The sequence below is a fragment of the Bubalus bubalis genome, chromosome 18 (genome assembly GCF_019923935.1).
Source record: "Bubalus bubalis isolate 160015118507 breed Murrah chromosome 18, NDDB_SH_1, whole genome shotgun sequence".
Classification (NCBI taxonomy): Eukaryota; Metazoa; Chordata; class Mammalia; order Artiodactyla; family Bovidae; genus Bubalus; species Bubalus bubalis.
Window position 1 is genome coordinate 16619804 of NC_059174.1, and position 25078 is coordinate 16644881.

Sequence of the window (25078 nt, forward strand, 5' to 3'; positions counted from 1 at the left end):
TGACTTATATTAAGCTATTAAACAAACTGTTAAAAAGACATCCTATGGGAGGGTTCCAAATTTATCAAATGATCATTTTCAAAAATACTATTTAAAGAGGAAGAAACCTAGCCTCGTAGAAAGACATATTTAATCAACTTTTTAGAAAGTCAAAGAAAATTTTTGTGATATATAATGAAGACTAACATAACTTTTTATATAAACATCTATTAAACTTTCCATCCCTCCCCCAAGTATGTCTTATGCTCTAAAACTCTCTTCAACTGATTTTTTTTTTAAACTGAATGCAACAAATTTAGTTTTGTTTTTAAAGCTGCTGCCTATGGCACATGGCACTATTCTAAGTAGTGTGTGTTGCAATTAAGAGCCAACTGATTACCTAATTATTAGTAACCTGGAAAAATCAGTTTGTCTCACCTGTGACATTAGGATCCCGCCTTGTTCTCCACTGTGGAACAAATACAGTGATGTTTCTGTTGCCGAGCTTCCAAAAATATTCAACCGCAATTGCAATTCCACGACAAGAAAAGAACTTTTTCAGACCATGGCTATATGAAAATAAGTAAAATTTATTTCAGTTGAAAGCATGTTTAAAGCATGTTAAGTTTTACCAGGATAAAGTGAAAAAGTAAAATCCACAAACAACAAAAACAATTAGGACAATATTTCCTTTAATAGTTTGCTGCTTTGCAAAGCCAAGAGAAACCACGACAGGAGATGTGACTCAATAGCTTTATGATTTCGGTTTTATTTTATTCAGTTGATTTGAGTGTGCTTCTGTGGTAGAGGGCAGTTTGAGCTTCGGGGCTATACTTGTTTACTACACCTTTTATGTTTGGTTTTAGATGAAGAGCCCATTCTAGAGAGTCCTAGTTTACTGGCCTCCAAGAATCTTTGATGAATGTTAGAAGGAATTTGTGGCCATAGCAGAAGCAGCTATGATCAGAACGATCCCATGACATGTTCTCACCACCACAGCTTCCAGGGGTTTCAAATACATCTGCCTCCATCCAGGAGGGCTGCATCCCCTCTCTGGACAACTGGGAAACCAACTCAGTTTACAGCTTCCAGGAAACAAGCTGATGGCAAGACTCACATGGAACTACCTGGGGGCCATGGCACATGATTCTTGTGACGGAAGCAGACAGCAAGGGGAAAGTAATTAAACAAGGGACAGTACTGAACATGAGTGAGCGCCAGACACTGCTGCACCACAGAACTGCCAACTCTAAGAGAGGGGCTGGAGCTACGTTCCATGTTTACCAGAACATGGTGGCCAGATCGGGCCCTTACTTTTTAACTCATGGTACAGAGGATTAAAAACTGTTTCCCCACCCCAAAACCAATTTCAAAAGAAATGAAGAAAAATATTTTAAAATTATTCTCCAGCAGTTAAGGAAAAGCAGAGGTTTTAACCCTTTCAACTATCCCCAGTGGTACTGTCCCCAGCTAACTCTACGTTTTCATGGAGCAAGAATGGGGTGGACCTGTAACAAGCATCTAACATCCAGAAGAGTGGCTCAGAAATGCCTCCTTTTAGAGGCTAAAACCCACTCTTCTCAGTCAATCATAAATCAGACTCCACAGGCATCAGCTCCACTCCAGGAAATGTACACAAGTAAACAAACCCATTCTTGATGAAATAACTTAACAGTGGCTTGTTTATCTAAAAGCATTTAAATATGGCAGGAATGTAGCAATATGACATTTGTTACTGGAAAATAGGCTTAAGGCGGGTAGTTTTTGTACAGAGGGTCTTAGTCTTGAGAGACATGCACTAAAAAAGCTTATTAAGTGCCTTCTTAGCTAATTCATCAGACACAAATGTATAAGAACTCTTTTTCCTCTTTTCCTTAAATGTTTCTGTCGACAGCAACAGCAGAAACTAAGTGGAAATAAAGTCTCAGTCCATTCCTTTGGGTCCTGGTGGTTCAGATGGTAAAGAACCTACCTGCAATGCAAGAGACCTGGGTTTAATCCCTGGGACAGGAAGATCCCTGGAGAAGGGATAGCTACCACTCCAGTATTCTTGCGTGGAGAATTTCATGGACAGAGGAGTCTGGTGGGCTACAATCCACAGAGTCACGACGAGTTAGACACGATCAAGCGACTAAAGCTTTTCAAGGAAAAGGAGGGAAATGACAGTAGATAAAATTCTACTGCCCTGGAACTCCTCCCAAGCTTAGAGAGGGAAAGTGGAATTTCTAGAAACAGCACGAAAACAAAATTCCAGGGGCTTCCCTGGTGGCTAAGTGGTAAAGAATCCACCTGCCGACACAGAAGACACGGGTTTGATCACTGGTCTGGGAAGACCCCACAAGCCTAGGGGCAACTAGGCTCTTGACCCTGTGCTCTAGAGCCTGGAAGCCACAACTACTGAGCCCATGTGCCAAAACTGTTGAAGCCTGTGTGCTCGAGAGCCTGTGCTCTACGCAACAAGAAAAGCTACCACGAGAAGCCTGCACACTGCAACTAGAGAGTAGCCCTGCTGTCCACAACTAGAGAAAAGCCTGCGCAGCAAAGCCTATCAGCACAGATACAAAAATAAATGAAAAAAACAATAACAACAATTCAAAGGGTTAGCTATCCTCAGTGATAAGAGCAAAACATTTTTAATACCCTGAAAAATTTCTAGAGCTGATTCAGGAATAAATAGCAGTTCAAACTTCTGGTAAAGAACATATGGACTAATTCAGAAGACAAAGCAACAGAAATAAAATCAAGTAGAGCCAAATTATTGGATTTAAAATAATAAGGTCCCACTTTTATTTTCATATCATAATCAAGCAAAAAATGCGCTGTCTCCTAGCCTCTCTGTAATCACAGAAAAGCAACTTGCTGACAGGTAAACACAGACCAAATGTCTTTTTTGACTCAGAGACAAAGGGTACACATATAATAATACCTCTCTACCCAGGTGAAGGCCAAAGCTCTGGGGCTCCCAGATGCAAATAGAGAATTAACAGATATTAAGCCTGAGAAGCCAGATGTGCAGGCTCTCAAGGGAGATTTAAACTTCTGTTTCCATATACTTGGAGACAAATTACACCATTGTGTTGTTTTCCTCTTCTGTATTATAGCAGACAACTAGAAAGAAGAGGATTCAAAGCAGAGAGGAGATGGGTGATAAATACCTGATAAAACAGATTAAAATGCAGGGCCATCACAGAAGCAGGCAGGGCAGTGTGGGGAAACAGAGAAAAACCCTTTCTGAGATACCCAGGAAAGAGGAATTCTTTTCTGTAGCCTCCATTTAATAACAAGAGCCATGGAACCCTGATATACAAGACTACCATGAAAAAATGGTTACAATATATAGGCAAGTGAACGGACAAACCTCATCTACATGGAAAATGATCTATTCAGATAAGTCAGGTGCTCTTTGCTGAAGTTTCAGACTGACAGAGACGAAATGTTATCTGGCCACTGCGGTGATGTCTAGCCATACACCACATACAATTTCCATTTACTCATCGTTTGACTCATTCACGGTGACAAAGGGGAAAAACCAAGTAGAGATATGCATAATCAGCAGCATTAAATAGGGTATTTCGGAATTTCTCACGGTGTGTTAGAAACTGCAGACATCACACTGGCCTGGCAAATAAATGAGGCTTTGCAGAAACCCAGGGATGAGTGGGCTTGAGTGGCTTTAAGGAAGGGTTCAAACCTATTGCTCAAATACTCAAGTTTCCTTTTTAACTACTTCCCCAACTAGCTGGGTCAAGCTAGTGAGGTTTACTCAGCAGTGCTTAAGCAACTCAGGAGTAATGTATCCAATGGCTCTAAGGTCTAAAAATTTAATCTCAACTTCTGTGGGAAGAGGTGGGGTGTACGATGGCTCTGGAGAACTGTATCATGGGTCAAAATTTTGTAGCTGCATAATCTTGGACAAGATTTTCAAGCCATTTCATGTTATGTATATTACAGATAATTTTTACCTCACAAAACTGGTGTAAAGGTTATGTTTAAAAGATAAAGTCAGTACCTGATATATAACAAGTGTTTCAGTTTTAAGATTCCAAATATTTGTTGAAATGTAATCCAAATTGATTTACTACAGCAACTGGAAGACCAAGCTATAAATAGGTGGTGAAAAGTCATTTAAACAATCCCAATCTTCATTAAGTCTTTAATTCATTCATTCATTCAACACATTGTCACCGAGTGGTTACTATGTGCCAGGCACCATGGACCTTGGGGATAGTTCAGTGAGCCGAATACACATGAATCACTTTTATGGAATTTATAGTCTGTAATTCCCATTTAAACTGAAGCAGCTGATTTAGAATGATAATTTTTTTTCTGACTCAAAAAAATTGAGGTGAAATTCACACAATGTAAAATAATCATTTTAAAGTGAATTTAGTATATTCACAATGTTGTGTGACCACCATTTGTATTTTGTTCCAAAACATTTCCATCACTCCAAAAAAAACCCCCTGTACCCATTAAACAGTTTCTTCCCAGAATAAGAGTCAATTTTAATTACTGACATTTTGAGATCTCCATCAAATTAAGTATAAGTCTGTCTGCCTAGGATAATATATCCTTTGTAAAAGAGTTGCTTTTAATTGAGATGTCTATAAATTCAAAGAAAATTAAAATCCTCTCAATCAGCCTATGGTTTCCCTTAGTGCACTAATTCAGTGGTTTTCAAAAGAAATGGCACTGTACTGAACGAGGTTAGGAATTATGTAACAGTGTTTTGGGGTGTCACAATGGCTTGGGAGCATTATGGGCAAAGTAGGAGGGACCAGATATGCAAAAACATCCTGTTCTGTACAGCCAGTGTGACTATAGATTTCAACAGTAGCTCCTCTGAGAAGTACACTAGTTACTACAAAAAGGCTTTTTAAAAGTATCATTATCACCGTTCATTCTATCTTAATTTGCATTTCTTAGTCTTTGAACACCAATTTGGGAAATCTCTCCACATACAGAACAATGAAAAAGGATTACTATTACTCATAATCGTGACCTAAATTTTATATCATCATTAGGCTCAAGAAATTGTAACAATGAGGAACTGCTGTAGGGCTTGGGCTGTGAGTAACTGAAATTGTACTTTACATTTTTACTTAGATAATGCCATACAGTTGTGGGCCATTTGCTGGGTTTCCCCCAAAAGAACTGCCAAAAAACAAAGTGAAATGACAATAAACAGCATTATTTGGAAATGAAGACAACCAGATTACATATTTTTACTGCCTATATTCACTTTTACATGTGAAGTGCTGGCATTTTCTTTTCTTATTTTTGAAAGCAAAGAACAGCACCATTCAAAAAATAAAAATCGAGAATCTTTATATTTAAAAAATAGATACTAAAATATTAAAATATTTATAGATGGAAATGAGATATCTGAAAATTCCTTCAAAATGGGTGAAAGGCAGCAGGTGGGGCACAGATGAAACAAAGTGAAAGGACAGAACGAGACAGGCCTGAGCTGATAATCACTGACGCTAGGAGACGGCACACGCGCATCTCAAATGAATGTGAATCCCAACACGTGTGGAATTTATCATATCATCTTCTTGTGAATTTCTCTGAAAATTGTAACAAAAAATAACAAGTATGTAATAAATGCATAATTTAATAACAGTTTTCAATTCATTTTTCAATTTTAGCAAGTATTCCTGAAAAATCAGGGGATTAATTGATGTTTTAGAACTCCTAGGAAAGAGGTTATATAAGTATCCAGCAATTCAGGAAAGTACATATGACCCTTAAACAACACAAGTTTGAACACAGGGTCCACTTAAACATGGACCTTTTTTCAAGAGTAAATACTACAGTACTAAAAGATACAGAACAGCTTTATGGAGGGCTGACAATAAAGTTAATTCTGACCATGCAGGGGGTCGACAGCCCCCAACCCCACATCATTAGAGGGCCAACTGTATTTCAATTTCTCCTTCATTCCATGTCCAGGTGCCCCTTTTCTTGAATTGCAGCTACTTAAAATGCTAATCCCTTGGACTGCAAAGAGATCCAACCAGTCCATCCTAAAGGAGATCAGTCCTGAGTGTTCATTGGAAGGACTGATGTTGAAGCTGAAACTCCAATACTTTGACCACCTGATGTGAAGAGCTGACTCATTTGAAAAGACCCTGATGCTGGGAGAGATTGAAGGCGGGAGGAGAAGAGAACGACAGAGGATGAGATGGCTGGATGGCATCACCGACTCAATGGACATGAGTTTGAGTGAACTCCGGGAGTTGGTGATGGACAGGGAGGCCTGGCGTGCTGCGGTTCGTGGGGTCACAAAGAGTCAGACACGACTGAGCGACTGAACTGAACTGAACTAAAGGCATCTTCAAAATCAGTAGAGTGACTGGTTTTGAAAACCAGAGAGAGATTTTACCTAGCAGTTGTTGAAACAGCATGATAAAGACGTCCTTTATCTCAGGGCAAAAAGTTGTATCAAGTGAAACCAAGCAGGCTGAAACCCATCTGAGGTCAAACAGCTGGTTCCCAGTGGGCGGAAACCCTGACTCTGACCCCTACATTCTCTTTATATCAAACTGCCCCTTAGAGCTCTAAGACAGGCTAAATAGAAATGATCATTTAACTTAACTATACAAACTTTCAGTAAGAGCAGAGGCCCATAAAGAAACTCAAAACCGAAGAATTCCTTTGAAAGGAAACTGCTGTCACTCTTATCAACAAAAGTATAACAGAAGTACATCATGCCTATTATCACTGCACATTCTAGGGTAAAGACCTGGCATGTTGTACAGAAAAAGAAAAAGAAATCTCATTTTTGTTTTAAGCTTCATCCTTGTATTCAGAACCCAGTGGTGTTAAGACAACATTAAGAACCTGAGGATTTAAGTCTCTATACTGCTTATCACTGGGAAATGCAATGTGAAAAGCCAAATTTTCTATCATTCCCTGTCCTCAGAAATATAGGCTCAGCAGAGTGAAGAAAGAGTCTACAATGCCAGAGAATGGGGTCAACTACACACAGGATAGTTCCTATAAACACTGCAATTCTGAGACACGGCTAAGAGCCCTATTGAAAGCTATAATTTGAAGAGAGTGGACTTACGTAATTGCAACATTGCTTCCATCTATAACAATGTGCTTCAAATCCGTCCTCCCTGGTTCATTTTTTAATTCCAGCTTGTAGGGCACTTTCAGAGTATCTCGAAATCTTTGAACCCCTGTAACTGAGCAATCAATATGCTCAGAAGGTCCCGCCAACCTAGCATCAGTAACTGAAGGTAACAGCTGGGAGAGCGGCATCGGTGGAGAAAGGGGTGGACAGCCGGGCTTAGACTGAGGAGAGCTACAACACCTCGGGCGGTTTTCACAGGCAGACTTCATACTATTTGGAAGCAAAGGTTCTGCTTGCTGCTGCAAACCATTTTCAGGAAAAACCGGAATTCTGGGCTGGTGACTTGAAGCTCCTCTTGAAACAAAACTGACAACTTCTTTGGGACTTGAAGGGACAACAGCGGGTAAAGGGCCATCGGTCTCAAGGTCTATGTTACAAATGTAGTTCTGATTTGAACTCCAGGTTTCTTGTTTCTGTTCTACTGGCACTGTTCTGAAAGTATTAATTTTGCAATTTGAGGTACATGGTTTTGATTCAACTCTGAATGGTAACTGAGAAAAATTTTCCACCATATTTTGCTGTGTGTGAGTTTGTGTTTTCTTTGGAGTGGAATCTGCTGTAAGCTCATTTATGCTGCTACAGACACCTTTATTTTTGGTTCTGCTGGTCTCTGGATACACAGTACCAGGTGAAAGTTCTCTGTCTCCTTGGAATCTTTTATTTTCTTTTTCAATTTCCTCCAAGAGTAATAACGGTTCAGTAGATGGCCCATACTCCCTAATGACCTTTTCAACAATTTCTTGGGAATAGCCCATGGTTTTAAAAAAGTTCACAAGAATGTTGTACTCCATTTCCTCAGTAGTGTCTTTTACGTCTGGACTTAAATTTTCGGCCTCAGTAGAAGAATCAGAGACGTCAATGATTACACTTCCAGCTAATGTCTTACCATCATGTAGAAGCTCTCCCTCTTCAACATTTTCCAAAGAAAACTGTTTCTTGGTATGCCTTTCTTCAGAATCAGAAAACCTCCTTTTGTGACAAACTCTGTCTTTGGAAAGTGCCTCTTCATCTGGCGTTACACCATTTATTGGAACAAAAAGTACATCTTGTGAACTAGAAAAGACTGTGTCCATTTGTTTTGTGAGCTCAGAAACGGGAGTCCCCGCTTTATTTCTTGCATCTTCCTGCAAAACAATTTCATCTCTGGAAATAGTCAGCCCTGTGGCAGCATTCTGCATAAACTCTGCTTGTGTAGAATCTCTAATTTCAACAACATCATCATCTCCTGTTTCAAATAGATTCTCCTCACCTTGGGTGAGTGCCAAGAGTTCTTTTTTCAAGGAAGTGGGTAAAATTAACAAATCCATTGTGTAACTGTCTGCACGGGCTTCAACAAATTGTTTAAATTCCCTTTTTACCTCTGATTCTTTCTGGCTGTTGGGTAGGTTCTCATTATTCTCAAAGAGCTTTACAAACTGCTGAATGTGACTCCGAGCCATGACCACAGCTTCTGCACTTCCTCTGATGCCAAGGAGACCGATGTCGAGAATGCAGAGATCGGCACAGGTGTCCTGAATCAAGCTCTTCAGAAACAGGCTCTGTGCCCCAACAAAAATGCAGTGCATGGCCTTGGGGTAACATTCTCTTTCTTCTAGTTCAGGTTCACAGATTCCTTTAATATATTCCTGTAAAGAGAAGAGAAGAAATTAGATCAATTTATAAAAGCACTTTACAGCACATATGATGTTACATACGAAATACAAATACCAAACCTTACAAAAGTCAAAAGCCTGCTAATATCTTTGAAAAAAATACCATGTTTTTAAAATAAAAGATATAAGCTGTTTAATTGTTTTCAGAGGAACTGAAAACTCTGCATCTAAGCGTAAAAGGCAGGTATTTGTAACATTTTCAATAGTGTATCTTGCAATGCAACCTTTAGGAGTTTGCCCAGCTGCACAGTCGACAATGACCAAGCCTGGATTTATTTACGCCTATAAAGAATAAACATCTTTGCTTGCTACTAGCTGTCATTTATTACTACTATGACATAATTCAGAGAGGACTTAAGTCAAAGGATTTACTCTAAAACAAACCCTGGCTTTTTCTTTGCAACTACTGTTTCCAGATAAAACAGACTGACTTTTGAAGGCATTTAAAACAAGATCAGTTTAACAACAAAAATTTTTCTAGCTGGCTGGAACAATGTATATACCCTATGTAATTTTATGTCTGTTTTCTGTCATTCTTAGATGTAGATCTAAATATAAAGAACCAGAGAATGCTGACTAGTACCACCATTCTCAGATATAAAGCTATAGTTTCTAGTGAAATCTGGTACTGAAAGAGGCCTGTACGAGGTAAGAAAGGGAACTGGGTTCTTGAGCAATTTGGTTGCCAGTGGAAGGAGAAGTGTGAATCAAGTAAACATGTGAGCCCTCAGATCCACAGTGGAACATAGTTGTTAGTAACTTGGGCACTGGAGTCAGTTCCCAGGCTCAAATTGCAGCCATACAACTGGTGACCTTGCTCAAGTTACCTAACCCCTCTCAGCCTGGTTTCTGCAACTATGAAAGAGAGAGAGGGAGGCTAGTGCAATTTCAGAGGTGCTGTGAAGAAATTCAATTTAATAATGAATGTAACGTTCTAACAACAGGGTATCATAAGTGCTTTCCAAATAATAAAAACAGTTACTTTAAATTACTAGTGAAAGCTTTCTGGACAGACAGCCTGGGGATACCCAATCTAAACTTTAAACTAAAATTAGATTGGTGTTATCCAAAATGATGCCATTTAAAAGTTCAATCTATGTAGTTATGAGGCTTTACAAACCTGCACCCACCATGTATACGTATTACAACAGCCACATAACTTCTACTATAATTTATATACAAATGTGTACATATTCCATGCTTAAACAATTAGAATACAAAATTCCTGATGAGGAGATGAAACATAAGGAATACAAGGAAAACAACAAGGGGAAAAGCTCGACCTAAGTAGTATAATGTTCAGTCATGAGTTCTTTACTTCCTTAGGTTCCTTTGGATAAACCTGGAATATTTGTGGGCTTGTTAGTAAAGAATAAAAATAACTGATGCTGGACAGAGGAGCCTTAAAAAAAAAAAAAAAAAAGAACAATTTATTAGAGCTACTTTTGTGAGAGCTGAACTATAAAGAAAGCTGAGTGCTGAAGAATTGATGCTTTTGAACTGTGGTGTTGGAGAAGACTCCTGAGGGTCTCTTGGACTGCAAGAAAATCAAACCAGTCAATCCTAAAGGAAATCAGTTCTGAATATTTCATTGGAAGGACTGAGGCTAAAGCTGAAGCTCCAATACTTTGGCCACCTGATGTGAAGAGCTGACTCCTTGGAAAAGACCCTGATGCTGGGAAAGATTGAAGGCGGGAGGAGAAGGGGACGACAGAAGATAAGATGGTTGGATGGCATGACCGACTCGATGGACATGAGTTTGAGTAAACTCCGGGAGTTGGCAATGGACAGGGAGGCCTGGCGTCCTGCAGTCCATGAGGTTGCAAGGAGTCGGACACAACTGAGTGACTGAACTGACTTTTGTACCATGGTAATTGTGTTAAACACAAAATATAGTTATCAACTGTCCTTTTTCCCTAGATGTACAAGCAGTGTTAAATATTAATGTAAGCGTCTTTTTAAGATTTCCAAATGGGCAACATTTTACTATCACTTGTTTGAACTTATGTTGCATGTAGACTCTGGCCTGAAGTTTTTATTTTGAAATTGCAAAGATAACTTTATTTTGAAATCTCAAAGGAAGTTGTAAAGATAGTACATAAATGTTCTGTGTACTCTTTACCCAGTTTCCTCCAATTATTACATAATACATATTAATAACTTCAGTACAAAATCAAAACCAGGACATTTACATTTATACGGTGAGTGTATATAGTTCTATGCCATTTTATCACAAGTATTGCTGTTCAGTCACTCAGTTATGTCTGACTCTTTGCAATCCCATAGACTGCAGCACGCCAGGCTTCCCTGTCCTTCACTATCTCCCAGAGTTTGCCCAAACTCATGTCCATTGAGTCAGTGATGTCATTTAACCATCTCATCTCCTGTCGTCACCTTTTCCTCCTGCCTTTAACTGTTCCCAGCATCAGGGTTTTCCCCCCTATTGAGTCAGCTCTTCACATCAGGTGGCCAAAGTATTGGAGCTTCAACTTCAGCATCAGTCCTTCCAATGAATATTTGAGATTGACTTCCTTTAGGATTGACTGGTTTGATCTCCTTGCAGTCCAAGGGACTGTCAAGAGTCTTCTCCAACACCACAGTTTGAAAGCATCAATTCTTTGGCACTCAGCCTTCTTTATGGTCCAACTCTCATATCCATACATGACTAGTAGAAAAACCATAGCTTTGACTATACGGACCTTTGTCAGCAAAGTAATGTCTCTGCTTTTTAATACACTGTCTAGGTTTGTCACAGCTTTTCCTCCAAGGAACAAGCGTCTTTTAATTCACAAGTATAGATTTCATGAAAACATCACTTCAATCAAGATACAGAATTATCACTACAAAGATTTCCTTCATGTTATCCTTTTATAATCACACTTTACTGTACTTCCATCTACTATCCCTACCCTTGGCAACCATTAATCTGTGATTTTGAGAATGTTATATAAACAGATTATACCATATGTGACTTTTGAGACTGGCTTTTTTCACTCAATGTAACACTTTAAAGTCCATCCAAGTTGGTGCATGTAAAACCAGTTCATTTCTTGTTAATACTGAGTACTACTGTACAACATAGATTATTTACTTGGTTGCGTCGGGTCTCAGCCATGGGACATGGGATCGTCGTGTCACGTGGGATCTTTTGCTTCAGGCGGCACACAGACTCTTCTAGTTGGCGTATGCAGGGCTTAGCTGCTTTGTGGACCTCCCCTGCATCGCAAGGCAGATTCTTAACTAACGGACCACCAGGGAAGTCCTCTTAACTAGTTTTCTAATCATCTGTCTATTGAGGGACATTTCAGTTACTCCTATTTGGGGCTATTACAAATAAAGATGCTCTGAACAATCATGTACAGGTTTTAATGTGGACCTACATTTTCATTTCTCTGAAATAAACGCTCAGGAGTGCAACTGTTGGGTGGTATGGTAAGTACATGTTTAGTTTTACAAGGAACTGCCAAAGTATGTTCCAGAACGACTAAGCCATTTTATGTTCCTATTAGCAATGTATAAAAGATCCACTTTCTCTGCATCCTTCCCAGAATTTGGTATTGCCACTAGCTTTTATTTTAAAAATTCTAGTAAGAGTTTTTCCCATGTAGTTCAGTTAGTAAAGAATCTGCCTGCAACGCAGGCGAGCTGGGTTCGATCCCTGGATCGGGAAGATTCCCTTGAGGAGGGCATGGCAACCCACTCCAGTATTCTCACCTGGAGAATCCCATGGACAGAGGAGCCTGGCAGTCTACAGTCCATGGGGTCCCAAAGAGTCGGACACAACTTAGCAACTAGACCAAACCAGTAAGAGTGCAGTGTATCTCATCATGGTCTTTGCCATTTCCCTAATGGCAAGTGATGTTGAACATTTTGCATATTCTGTTTACCATCTATAGTCCCTCCTGGGTGAAGTGTTCGCTCATTTCTTTTAGTTCACTTTCTAAAAATGGACTGTGTAGATTTTACTACTGAACTTTGAAAGTTCTTCATGTATTCTAGACATGAATATTTTGTGAAGAGGCTGGCATTTTTCTCTCCTATAGCTTGTGTTTCATCCTCTTAACAGGATCTTTTGTGACGGGAAACATTTTTCATATTAATGAAGTCCGTTTATTGGTTTTTTCCTTTACCAAGCCTTAGCTCCCAAAGACTTCTTGTGTGTTAGCATCTGAAAGTTTTACGTTTAAATCTAGAATCCATTTTGAGTTAATTTTAGTATCAAATGCAAGGTTTAAGCCAAGGTTCATGTTTTTGGTTGTGGATATCTAGCTGCTCTAGCATCATTTCCTGAGAAGACTATCTTTTCTCTGTTAAGTTGCTTTTGTGTGTTCGTCAAATATCAGCTGGCCATACTTGTGTGGGGCTATTTCTGGGTTCCCAATTCTGTTCCATCAACTTATGAATTTATCCCTTCACCAACACTGCACCAATACCACACAGTATCAACTACTGTAATTATATAATGTCTTGAAATTGGGTAGTGACTGCTCCCACATTTTTCTTCTTTTAAAAGTTATTTTCAGCTATTCTACTTCCTTTGCCTTTCCATATCAAATTTTAACTTAATCTTATTTAGCAATTATGTTAAACTTGCACTTTGAGGATAAATTACATCTGTAGACTCTTGCATGAACACGCTGTCTCTTCATTTCTCTAAATCTTTGCTTTCTTTCATCAGTGTTTCATAGTTTTGAGCATACAAGTCCTATACATGTTTTGTGAGGTTTACACCCAAGTTTTTCATGTTTTTGAGTAACTGAACATGGCACTGCATTTTAATTTTGGTTGCTATGTGTTCAGTGCTAATAAACAGGACCATATATCCTGGACCCTGCTGATCCGATTTCTAATTCCAGGAGTTTTCTATATTCCCTGGGGTTTTCCAGTTAGACAGTTACATCATTTAGATTTTTTTTTTTCTCATATGCCTTTTACTTTCCTACCTTGCTGTCCTAGCTAGAACTTTCAGCACTGTGCCAAAGAGCAGTAACGAGAGGTGGCATGCTTCTTTTGATCACAATCTATAAAGAAAACATGCAGTCTTTCACCACTAAGTTAGATTTTTGTATATATTCTTTATCGCATTAAGGACTGTTGTTGTTCAGTTGCTAAGTTGTGTCTGACACTCTTTGATCCCATGGACTGCAGCACACCAGGCTTCCCTGTCCTTCACTATCTTCCAGTTTGCATAAATTCATGTCCATTGAGCTGGTGATGCCATTTAACCATTTCATTCTCTGCCGTCCTCTTCTTTTGCCTTCAATCTTTCCTATAGTCAGGGTCTTTTCCAATGTCAGCTCTTTGAAGCAGGTGGCCAAAATACTGGAGCTTCAGCATCAGACCTTCCAATGAGAATTCAGGGTTGATTTCCTTTAGGACTGACTGGTTTGATCTCCTTGCAGTCCAAGAGACTCTCAAGAGTCTTCTCCAGCACCACAATTCAAAAGCGTCAATTCTTCGGCACTCAGCCTTCTTTATGGTGTTCCGTACACGACTACTGGAAAAACCATAGCTTTGACTAGAGGGACCTGTGTTGGCAAAGTGATGTCCCTGCTTTTTAAAACACTGTCTACATTTGTCATAGCTTTCCTTCCAACGATCAAGTGCCTTTTAATTCCATGGCTGTAGTCACCACCCACAGTGATTTTGGAGCCTAAGAAAGTACAATCTGTCACTATTTGCACTTTTCACCCCATCTATTTGCCATGAAGTGATGGGACCAGATGGTACCATCTTAGTTTTCTGAATGTTGAGTTTTAAGCCAGTTTTTTTCACTTTCCTCTTTTGCCCTCATCAGGAGGTACTTTAGTTTCTCTTCACTTTCTGCCATTATTAGAGGAGTACCATCTGCATATGCGAGGTTGCTGATATTTCTCCCAGCAATAGTGATTCCACCTTGTGGTTCATCCAGCCCAGCATGTTGTGTGATATACTCTGCATAGAAGTTAAATAAGCAGGGTAATAATTACAGCTTTGTTGTACATCTTTCCCAATTTGGAACCAGTCAGTTGTTCCATGTAGGGTTCTAACTGTTGCTTCTTGATCTGCATTAAGTTTCAAAGGAGGCAGGTAAGGTGATCTGGTATTCCATCTCTTTCAGAATTTTCCACAGTTTGTTGTGATCCACAGAGTCAAAAACTTTAGGGGAGTCAATGAAGCAGATGTTTCTCTGCAATTCCCTTGCTTTCTCTATGATCCAGCGAATGTTGGTAATTTGATCTCTGATTCCTCTGCCTTTTCTAAATCCAGCCTGTACATCTGGAAGTTCTCAGTTCATGTATTGTTGAAGCCTAGCTTGAAGGATTTTTAGTAAGCATAACCTTACTAGCATGTGAAGTGAGCACAACTCTACAATAGAACATTCTTTGGCATTGCCCTTCTTTGGGATTGGAATGAAAACTGACCTTTTCCAGTCCTGTGGCCACTGCTGAGTTTTCCAAATTTGCTGGTATGTTGAGTGCAGCAATTTAACAGAATCATCTTTTCGGATTAGAAATAGCTCATCTGGAATTCCATTATCTCCACTAGCTTTGTTTGTAATTATGCTTCCTAAGGCCCTCTTGACTTCATACTCCAGAAGGTCTGGCTCTATCTGATCAACCACACCATCGTGGTTATCCTAATCATTAAGACCTTTCTTGTATAGTTTCTCTGTGTATTCTTGCCACCTCTTCTTTTTCTTGGGGACAGTTTTAGTCATCATCTCCTGTATAATGCTACAAACCTCTGTCCACAGTTCTCAGGCACTCTGTCTACTAGACCTAATCCCTTGAATCTATTCATCAACTCCACTGTATAATCTGGGGTGCCATCTGCTCCTGGGCAGCAGATTGGTCCTAAAGCAGCGGGCGACAGTGAAGAGGTGAGGTGCCCTCTGCTCCTGGGGAGCAGAATGGCCCAAGGTGGCCAGCAGCAGTTGTGGGGCTGGGGAGCCCTCTGCTCCTGGGCGTCCTCCAATATTGGCCCCAGCCTTCTCCAGATCCCTTCCCGGCGACTCCAGCAGGGCCTCTGCCTCGGCCCCTAGGTGGCACACTGACCAACGCTGAGCGCCAGTGGGGGTTTACGCACTCAAAAAGGCATGGGACAACCAGCGTGCCAGGCATGCCATCTAGCTACATGGAGTAGCTAAAAGGCATGTCCCTGCTAGTCAGGGCCTGATAAAAAACGTGGTCCACTGGAGAAGGGAATGGCAACCACTTCAGTATTCTTGCCTTAAAACCCTATGAAGAGCATGAAAAGGCAAAAAGATACGACACTGAAAGATGAACTCCCCAGATTGGTAGGTGTCCAATATGCTACTGGACGAACCTGCTGGGGAAGAGCAAGAAAACAGCTCCAAAAACAATTAAGAGGCTGAGCCAAAGCGATGACAATGCCCAGCTGTGGATGTGTTTGGTGGTGAAAGTAAAAGTCTGATGTAAAGAACAATACTGCATAGGAACCTGGAATGTTAGGTCCATGAATCAAGGTAAATTGGAAGTGGTCAAACAGAATATGGCAAGAGTGAACATCAATATTTTATGAATCAGTGAACTAAAATGGACAGGAATGAGCAAATTTAATTCAGATAACTATTATGTCTACTACTGTGCGCAAGAATCGCTTAGAAGAAATGAACTAACCCTTATAATTAACAAAAAGAGTCCAAAATGCAGTTCCTGGATGCAATCTCAAAAACAACAGAATGATCTCAGTTCATTTCCAATGCAAACCATTCAACATCACAGTAATCCAAGTCTATCCCCCAACCAGTAATGCCAAAGAAGCTGAAGTTGAACAATTCTCTGAGACCTACAAGACCTCCTAGATCTAACACCAAAAAAAAAAAGATGTCCTTTTCATCATGGAGGACTGGAATACAAAAGTAGAAGTCAAGAGACACCTGGAATAACAGGCAAATTTGGCCTTACAAATTGGTTACAAAATGAAGCAGGTCAAAGGCTAACAGTTTTGCCAACAGAATGCACCGGTCATAGCAAACACCCTCTTCCAGTAACACAAGAGACGACTCTACACATGGACATCACCAGATGATCAATACCAAAATCAGACTGATTATATTCTTTGCAGCCAAAGATGGAGAAGCACTATACAGTCAGCAAAAATAAGACCTGGAGTTGATTGTGGCTCAGATTATCAGCTCCCTATTGCAATATTTAGGCTCAAATTGAAGAAGTAGGGAAAACCACTAGGCCATTCAGGTATGGCCTAAATCAAATCCCTTATGATTATTCAGTGGAGGTAACAAATAGATTCAAGGGACTAGATGTGGTAGACAGAGTGCTGAAGAATTATGGATGGAGGTTTGTACCACTGTACAGGAGGTGGTGACTAAAACCATCCCCAAGAAAAAGAAATGCAAGAAGGTCCAGTGGTTTTCTAAGGAGGCCTTACAAATAGTTGAGAAAAGAAGAAAAGTGAAGGCAAAGGAGAAAGGGAAAGATATACTCAATTGAATGCAGAGTTCCAGAGAATAGCAAAAAGAGATAAAAAAGACTTTCGTGAACAAAGCAAAGAAATAGAGGGAAACAATAGAATGGGAAAGACTAGAGTTCTCTTCAAGAAAACTGGAGATACCCAAGAAACAGTTCCTGCAAAGATCAGCACAATAAAGGACAGAAATACGGCAAGGACCTGAGAGAAGCAAAAGACATTAAGAAAAGGTGGCAAGAATACACAGAAGAAACTGTACAAAAAAGATCTTAACAAACCAGATAACCACAATGGTGTGATCACTCACCTAGAGCCAGACATCCTGGAATGTGAAGTCAAGTGGGCCTTAGGAAGCCTCACTACGAACAAAGCTCATGGAGATGATGGAATTCCAGCTGAGCTATTTCTAATCCTAAAAGATGATGCTGTTAATGTGCTGCACTCCATATATAAAAAAATTTGGAAAACTCCACAGTGGCCACAGGACTGGAAAAGGTCAGCTTTCATTCAAATCCCAAAGAAGGACAATGCCAAAGATTGTTCAAACTACTGCACAACTGTGCTCATTCCACATGCTAGAAGGTAATGCTCAAAATCCTTCAAGCTAGGCTTCAACAATACATGAACCAAGAACTTCCAGATGTACGAGCTGGATTTAGAAAAGGCAGGGTAAGCAGATCAAACTCCCAATATCCAGTGGATCACAGAAAAAGCAAGGAAATTCCAAACAAAATCTACTTTCGCTTCACTGACTATGCTACAGTCTTTGACTCTGTGGATTGCAACAAACTGTGGAAAATTCTGAAAGAGATGGGAATACCAAACCACCTTACCTGCCTCCTGAGAAACCTGTATGCAGGTCAAAGAACAACAGTTAGAACTGGACATGGAACAATGAATTCATTCAAAATTGAGAGGAGTACATCAAGACTGTATATTGTCACCCTGCTTACTTAACTTCTATGTAGATACATCATGCAAATGCAGGACTGAATGAAGCACAAACTGGAATCAAGATTGCTGGGAGAAAGATCAACAAACTCAGATACAGAGATGATACCACATTAATGGCAGAAAGTGAGGAGGAACTAAAGAGCCTCTTGATGAAGGTAAAAGATGTGTGTGCAAAAGCTGGCTTAAAACTCAACATTCAAAAAACTAGGTCATGTCATCTAGTCCCACCACTTCATGGCAAATAGACTGGGGAAAAGAGAAAACAGCGACAGCTTTCATTTTCTTGGGCTCCAAAATGACTGCAGACAGTGACTGCAGCCACAAAATTAAAAGACGCTTGTTCCTTGGAAGAAAAGCTATGACAAACCTAGTGGCTTCCCTGGTGGCTCAGTGGGTAAAGCGTCTGCCTGCCATGTGGGAGGCCCAGGCTCAGTCTCCGGGTCGGGAGGTTTCCCTGGAGAAGGAAATGGCAAGCCACTCCACTACTTTTGCCTGGAAAATTCCACGGACTGAGGAGCCTGGTAAACTACAGTCCATGGGATTGCAAATAGTCGCACACAACTGAGCAACTTCTCTTGACAAACTTAGATAGTGTATTAAAAAGCAGAGACATCACTCTTCCAACAAAGATCTGTGTAGTCAAAGCTATGGTTTTTCCAGTAGTCATGTACAGATTTGAGAGCTGGACCGTAAGGAAGGCTGAGTGTCAAAGAACTGATGCTTCTGAATTGTGGTGCTGGAGAATACTCTCGACAGTCCCTTGGACAGCAAGGCGACCAAACCAGTCAATCCCAAAGAAAATCAACCCTGAATATTCACAGGAAAGACTGATGCTGAAGCTGAAGCTCCAATACTTTGGACACCTGATGCAAAGAGATGACTCATTGGAAAAGATCCTGATTCTGGGAAAGACTGAGTGCAAGAGGAGAAGGGAGTGACAGAAGATGAAATGGTTGGTTGGCATCACCAACTCAATGGCAATGAGTTTGAGCAAACTCATGGAGACAGTGAAGGACAGAGAAGCCTGGTGTGCTGCAGTTCATGGGGTTGCAAAAAGTCAGACACCACTTAGCAACTAAACAACAGCTACTGTATAATCATAAAGGATTTGTTTCAGGCTGAGTGGCCTAGTAGCTTTCCCCACTTTCTTCAATTTAAGCCTGAATTTTGCAGTAAGGAGCTGATGAGCTGAGCCAGAGTCAGCTCCATGTCTTGTTTTAGCTGACTGTATAAAATTTTTTCATCTTCAGCTACAAAGAACATAATCAATCTGATTTCAGTACTGACTATTTGGTGATGGTAAAGTCATCTCTAAAAGGATCTCCTGTGTTGCTGGGAAAGGGTTTTTGCCACAATCAATGTGTTCTCTTGACAAAACTCTGTTAGCTTTTGCCCTGCTGCATTTTGTACTCCAAGGCCTGGTATCTCTTGACTTCCTATTTTTGCATTCCAATTCCCTATGATATGAAAAGGACATCTTTTTTAGTGTTAGTTCTAGGAGGTCTTGTAGGTATTTATAGAACTAGTCAACTTCAGCTTCTTCGGCATTAATGGTTGGGGAATAGACTTGGATTACTGTGATGAATGGTTTGCCTTGGAAATGAACTGAGATTATTCTGTCACTTTTGAGATTTGTACCCAAGTACTGCATTTTGGACTCTCCTGTTGACTATGTAGGCTACTCCTTTTCTGCTAAGGGATTCTTGCCCACAGTAGTAGATATAATGGTATCTTATATTCCTACTTGGCTATGAGTATGAACATGAAACTCAAGTGTTGAAACTTGTTAAATGCTTTACTAAATGCACCGATGTAATCATGTCCTGATTTACTTTTTCAGCCTGTTAGCATGATAGATTGCATTAACTGATTTTTCAATACTGAACCAGCCTTGCATCGTGGGATAATCACCATTGGGTCATTGATGTATAATCCTTTTGTAGATTGATGGATTCTACTTGCTATTATTTTGTACCACCTTTGTCTGGTTTGGGCATTGAGAAAACACAGATTGCAAATGAATATAGGAGTCTTCACTCCCCTTGTATTTTCTGCACAAGATTGCATAGAGTTGATGTTAACTCTTAAAAACACCTTGCAGATTTCTCTGCTACAACCTGGGCCCAGTAATTTTTTTTATGAGAATTTTTATATTATTAATTCAATTTCCCTAATAGCTGTAAGTCTATTCAAATGATCTATTTCATATTGGGTAAGTTATGGTAGTTTATACTTTTTTAGGAATTGGCTGATTTCATCTAAGTTGTCAAATTTATGTGTGTAAAGTTATAGGATTTCCTTATCTCTGATGTTTGCAGGGACTGTAGTTGACATTCTGGTATTAGTAATTTACGTCTTCTTCGGTGTTGCTGAAGTCTGTCAGTTTCACTGATCTTTCCCCCAAGAACAAGCTTGTTATTTAATCAAGTTTATCTATTATTTTCAACTTCATTGATCTCCACTCTTTATTTCATTCCGTTTGCTTACTTTGGGTTTATTCTACTCATCTTTTTCCAGTTCCTAGAGGTGAAAGTTAAGATTACTGATTTGAGACTTTTCTTCTTTTCTAATTATGTGTTATATTTCCTTCATCACTGCTTTAGCTACACAGACCTTGTTTCCATAGTGTAGTGGTTATCACATTTGCCTCACATGAAAGGTCCCTGGTTTGAAACTGGGTGGAAACAGACTTTCTCTTTGGGCTTCCCTGGTGGCTCAGAAGGTACAGAATCTGCCTGCAATGCAGGAGACCTGGGTTTGATCCCTGGGTTGGGAAGATCTGCTGGAGAATGGAATGGCTACCCACTCCAGTAATCTGGACTGGAGAATTCCATGGACAGAGGAACCTGGCAGGCTACAATCCATGGGGTCGCAAAGCGTGGGACACGACTGACCGACTTTCACTTTAGCTACCTCTCACAAATTTTGACATATATTATTTTCATTTTCTCTTCAGTTCAATGTATTTTAAAATTTCTCTTCAAATTATCCAATATTTGCTGCTGCTGCTAAGTCACTTCAGTCGTGTCCGACTCTGTGCAACCCCATAGACAGCAGCCCACCAGGCTTCCCCATCCTTGGGATTCTCCAGGCAAGAACACTGGAGTAGGTTGCCATTTCCTTCTCCAATGCATGAAAGTGAAAAGTGAAAGTGAAGTCACTCAGTCGTGTCTGACTCTGTGCAACCCCATGGACTGCAGCCTACCAGGCTCTTTCGTCCATGGGATTTTCCAGGCAAGAGTACTGGAGTGGGGTGCCATTGCCTTCTCCGTGTCCAATATTTAGAGGTCTGTTATTGAGTTTTTAAGTATCTGGATATTTTCTTATTATCTTTCTGTTATTCTAGTTTGATTCCTTTGTGATCAGAGAACACATTCCATATGATTTGGTTCTTTCAAATTTGTTAGTTGTGTTATGCCCAGGTTAGGTCTATCTTGATATACATTCTGTAGGCTTTGAAAAAAACGTGTACTGTGCTGTTGCTGGGCAGAATGCTCTATAAACACTGATTAGAACCTTGCTGGTTAACGGTGTTGCGTTCTCCTATATTCTTGCTGATTTTCTGTCTAATGGTTTTATCATTTGTTGAGAAACATGTTGAAGCCTCCAACTCTAACTGTGAATATGTCAATTTCTCCTTTCAGTTCTACCAGTTTTTCATCTTTATTTTGCAGTTATATTATTAGGAATATACACATTTAGCACTGCTATGTATTCTCAGTGAACTGACTCTTCACTCTGAAGGGTATTTTGCCTGAATATTTTATCTGTGTATTGCCACTCCAGCTTTCTTTTGATTAATGTTTACACAGTATATTTTCCCTTTCTTTTAATTTTAACTCACCTGTATCAATGAAACAAGTTTATCCAAGACACCACATAATTTGGTTGTTTTTTAAATCCATTCTGACAATCTCTTTTTAAACTGGTATGTTTAGACTATTTAATTTTAATGAAATTATTGCTAAGTTTGGATTTAAGCCTACCATTAGTTTGTTTTCAGCTTGTTCTCTATTTTTAATTCCTTTTCCCCTCTCTGGACTTCTTGTGCCTTATACAAACATTTTTTAGTACTACAATTTAATTTATTGCATTCTTTTTTACTGTATCTCTTTATGTAGTTTTTATAATAGTCATGTCAACTACAATATACACTCAATTTTCATAGTCCACTTAAAATCAACATTCTACCACTTCAAGGAGAATGTATAAGCCTTACCACCCATACTATTTTGTTTTTTATTTCCTGTATCTCTATATGTTTTGACATCTTGGGAGGCCTTTCAGACATGGGGAGAGATTCCCCCACCTCCAGCCAGGGTTAGTTGATTCCTTGGAGTTGTGGGCAGCCTGCTTAGAGCTTCCCTTTCACATACACAGGCCCATTTTCCTTATCTAATTCACATACCAAGCCTTGTAACAATCCAAGGCCAGGTACCAAACAACTAAGGACAGCTGCTATGCCCCAAAGCCAACAGGAGTTATCCAGACTCGCCAGTCCTGCTGTGTCTTCCCCTCACTCCTGCTTCCGCATGTGTGCTCAGTTGCGCAGTTGTACCAACTCTGTGACTCCATGAGCTGTAGCCTGCCAGGTTCCTCTGTCCATGGGACTTCCCAGGCGAGAATACAGAAGTGGGTTGCCATTTCCTTCTCCAGAGGATCTTTTGACCCAGGGATCAAACCTGCATCTCCTACACTGGCAGGCAGGTTCTTTACCGCTGTGGCACCTGGGATTCCATCTCCTGGATATTGTCACCCTGCTTATTTAACTTATATGCAGAGTACATCATGTGAAATGCTGGGCTGGATGGCTCACAAGCTGGAATCAAGATTGCCAGGAGAAATATCAACAACCTCAGATATAAATGATACCACTCTAATGGCAGAAAGTGAAGAGGAACTAAAGAGCCTCTTATGAGGGTGGAAAAAGCTGGCTTAAAACTCAACATTCAAAAAAACAAAGATCATGGCATACAGTCCCATCATTTCATGGCAAATAGATGGGGAAAAAGTGGAAACAGTGATGGATTTTATTTTCCTGGGCTCCAAAATCACTGAGAATGGTGACTGCAGTAATGAAATTAAAAGATACTTGCTCCTTGGAAGAAAAGCTATGACAAACCTAGACACTGTATTAAAAAGCAGAGACATCACTTTGTTGACTAAGGTCCATATAGCCAAAGCTTCGGTTTTTCCACTAGCTGTGTACAGATATGAGAGTTGGACCATAAAAGCTGAGTGCCAACAAATTGATGCTTTAGAACTGTGGTGTTAGAGAAGACTCTTGACAGTCCCTTGGACTGCAAGGAGATCAAACCAGTCAATCCTAAAGGAAATCAATCCCAAATATTCATTGGAAGGACTGATGCTGAAGCTGAACCTCCAATACTTTGGCCACCTGATGTGAAAAGCTGACTCAATAGGGAAAAAAAACCCTGATGCTGGGAAAGACTGAAGGCAGGAGGAGAGGGTGACCACAGAGGATGAGATGGTTTAATGGCATCACCAACTCAATGGACATGAGTTTGAGCAAAGTCCAGGAGACAGTGAAGGACAGGGAAGCCTGGCATGCTGGAGTTGCATGGAGTCACAAAGAGTCAGACATGGCTTAGCGACTGAACAACAGCAGCAACCAAAAATGCCTAGCAAGGGGGAGGCATGCTCTCTTTTCTTGGAAAATGTAAGTAATCAAAATCTTCTTTTAACAGCATTGACTTCTCCATGCCATCACTCTGTCACCTCCATAACTCAAACTCCTGTAGGAACTCATCATATGAGTTCCTTTACCCTTGGTCTACCCTCCTTGTTCTCTTGTATGTTATAGCTATCTCATAAATTACACAAGTATAAAGTTGAAATCCTATCAGACAATGTCATAAATTTCACTTTCAACCACTAACTCAAAGAACTCAAGGGGAGACAGTAATCTATTATATTTACCAGATACAATGTTATCATTTCTGTCTGAAAAGCTTCCTTTAGCAATTCTTTTGTAGCAGGCTACTGGCAATGATTTCCTAGTTTTTTCCTCAGCCAAGAATGCTTTATCATGCTTTATTTTACTTTCATTCTCAAAGAATAATTTCACTGAACAGAGAATTCTTGGTCCTTTTCTTTCACCACTTAAATAATAATGTGCTACTTCTCTGGCCTCCATGGTTTCTGATCATTTACTCACTATAGTTGTTTCCTGAACTTTTTTGTCTCGATGCTTTTTTGATTTTTAATGTCTTCAGTTTTCAGCAGTGTGGTTATGGCATGTCTGGGTGTGGAATTCTTTGAGTTTATTATGCTTGCATTCACAACTTCTTGAATCATTATGTTTACATCTTCTGCCAAATTTGGGAAGTGTTCTGCTATTACTTCTCCAAATATTTTTTTTAGAACCACACTTTGTCCTCTACTCATCTTGTTCAGATTACAAAGTTCACTGAACTCCTCTGTCATCTCCACTTAAAATCTAAGTTCATCCAGAGAGGTGCTATTTAGGTTATTGTAGCTTTCAGTTCTAACCTTTTCATTTGGTTCTTCTTTATGTCTTCTACTTCTTTGCTGAAACTATTTTTCTAATAGCTTTAAGAGTACTTGTGATTAGCCTGTTGAAGCATTTTTATAATACATGTTTTAAATTCTTTGTTAAATAATTTCAACACCTGTGTTGTCTTGGCACTGATGTCCTCTGTCTTTTCTCATGCTGCTGCTGTTGCTAAGTCGCTTCAGTCGTGTCCAACTCTGTATGACCCCATAGACAGCAGCCCACCAGGCTTCCTTGTCCCTGGGATTCTCCAGGTAAGAACACTGGAGTGGGCTGCCATTTCCTTCTCCAATGCATGAAAGTGAAAAGTGAAAGTGAAGTTGCTCAGTCGTGTCCAACTCTTTGCGACCCCATGGACTGCAGCCTACCAGGCTCTTCCAT

The 25078-nt window shown here is 40.0% G+C and overlaps 1 protein-coding gene across 8 annotated transcripts in view; it reads right to left on the minus strand.

Annotated features, from left to right (window-relative positions):
- Positions 1–25078, minus strand: part of N4BP1 (NEDD4 binding protein 1) — a 63533-nt gene that overhangs the window by 18332 nt on the left and 20123 nt on the right. For 7 of the 8 annotated variants that reach the window (XM_025268610.3, XM_025268609.3, XM_025268611.3 and 4 more), the window contains 2 exons: positions 7055–8748; positions 418–548 (listed from right to left, as the gene is read on the minus strand). In XM_025268610.3, coding sequence (XP_025124395.1) covers positions 418–548; positions 7055–8748 — 1825 coding nt within the window. Of the gene's footprint in view, positions 1–417; positions 549–7054; positions 8749–11866; positions 12372–25078 lie in introns of those variants that run through there. The other variant, XM_025268612.3, reaches the window with a different exon arrangement.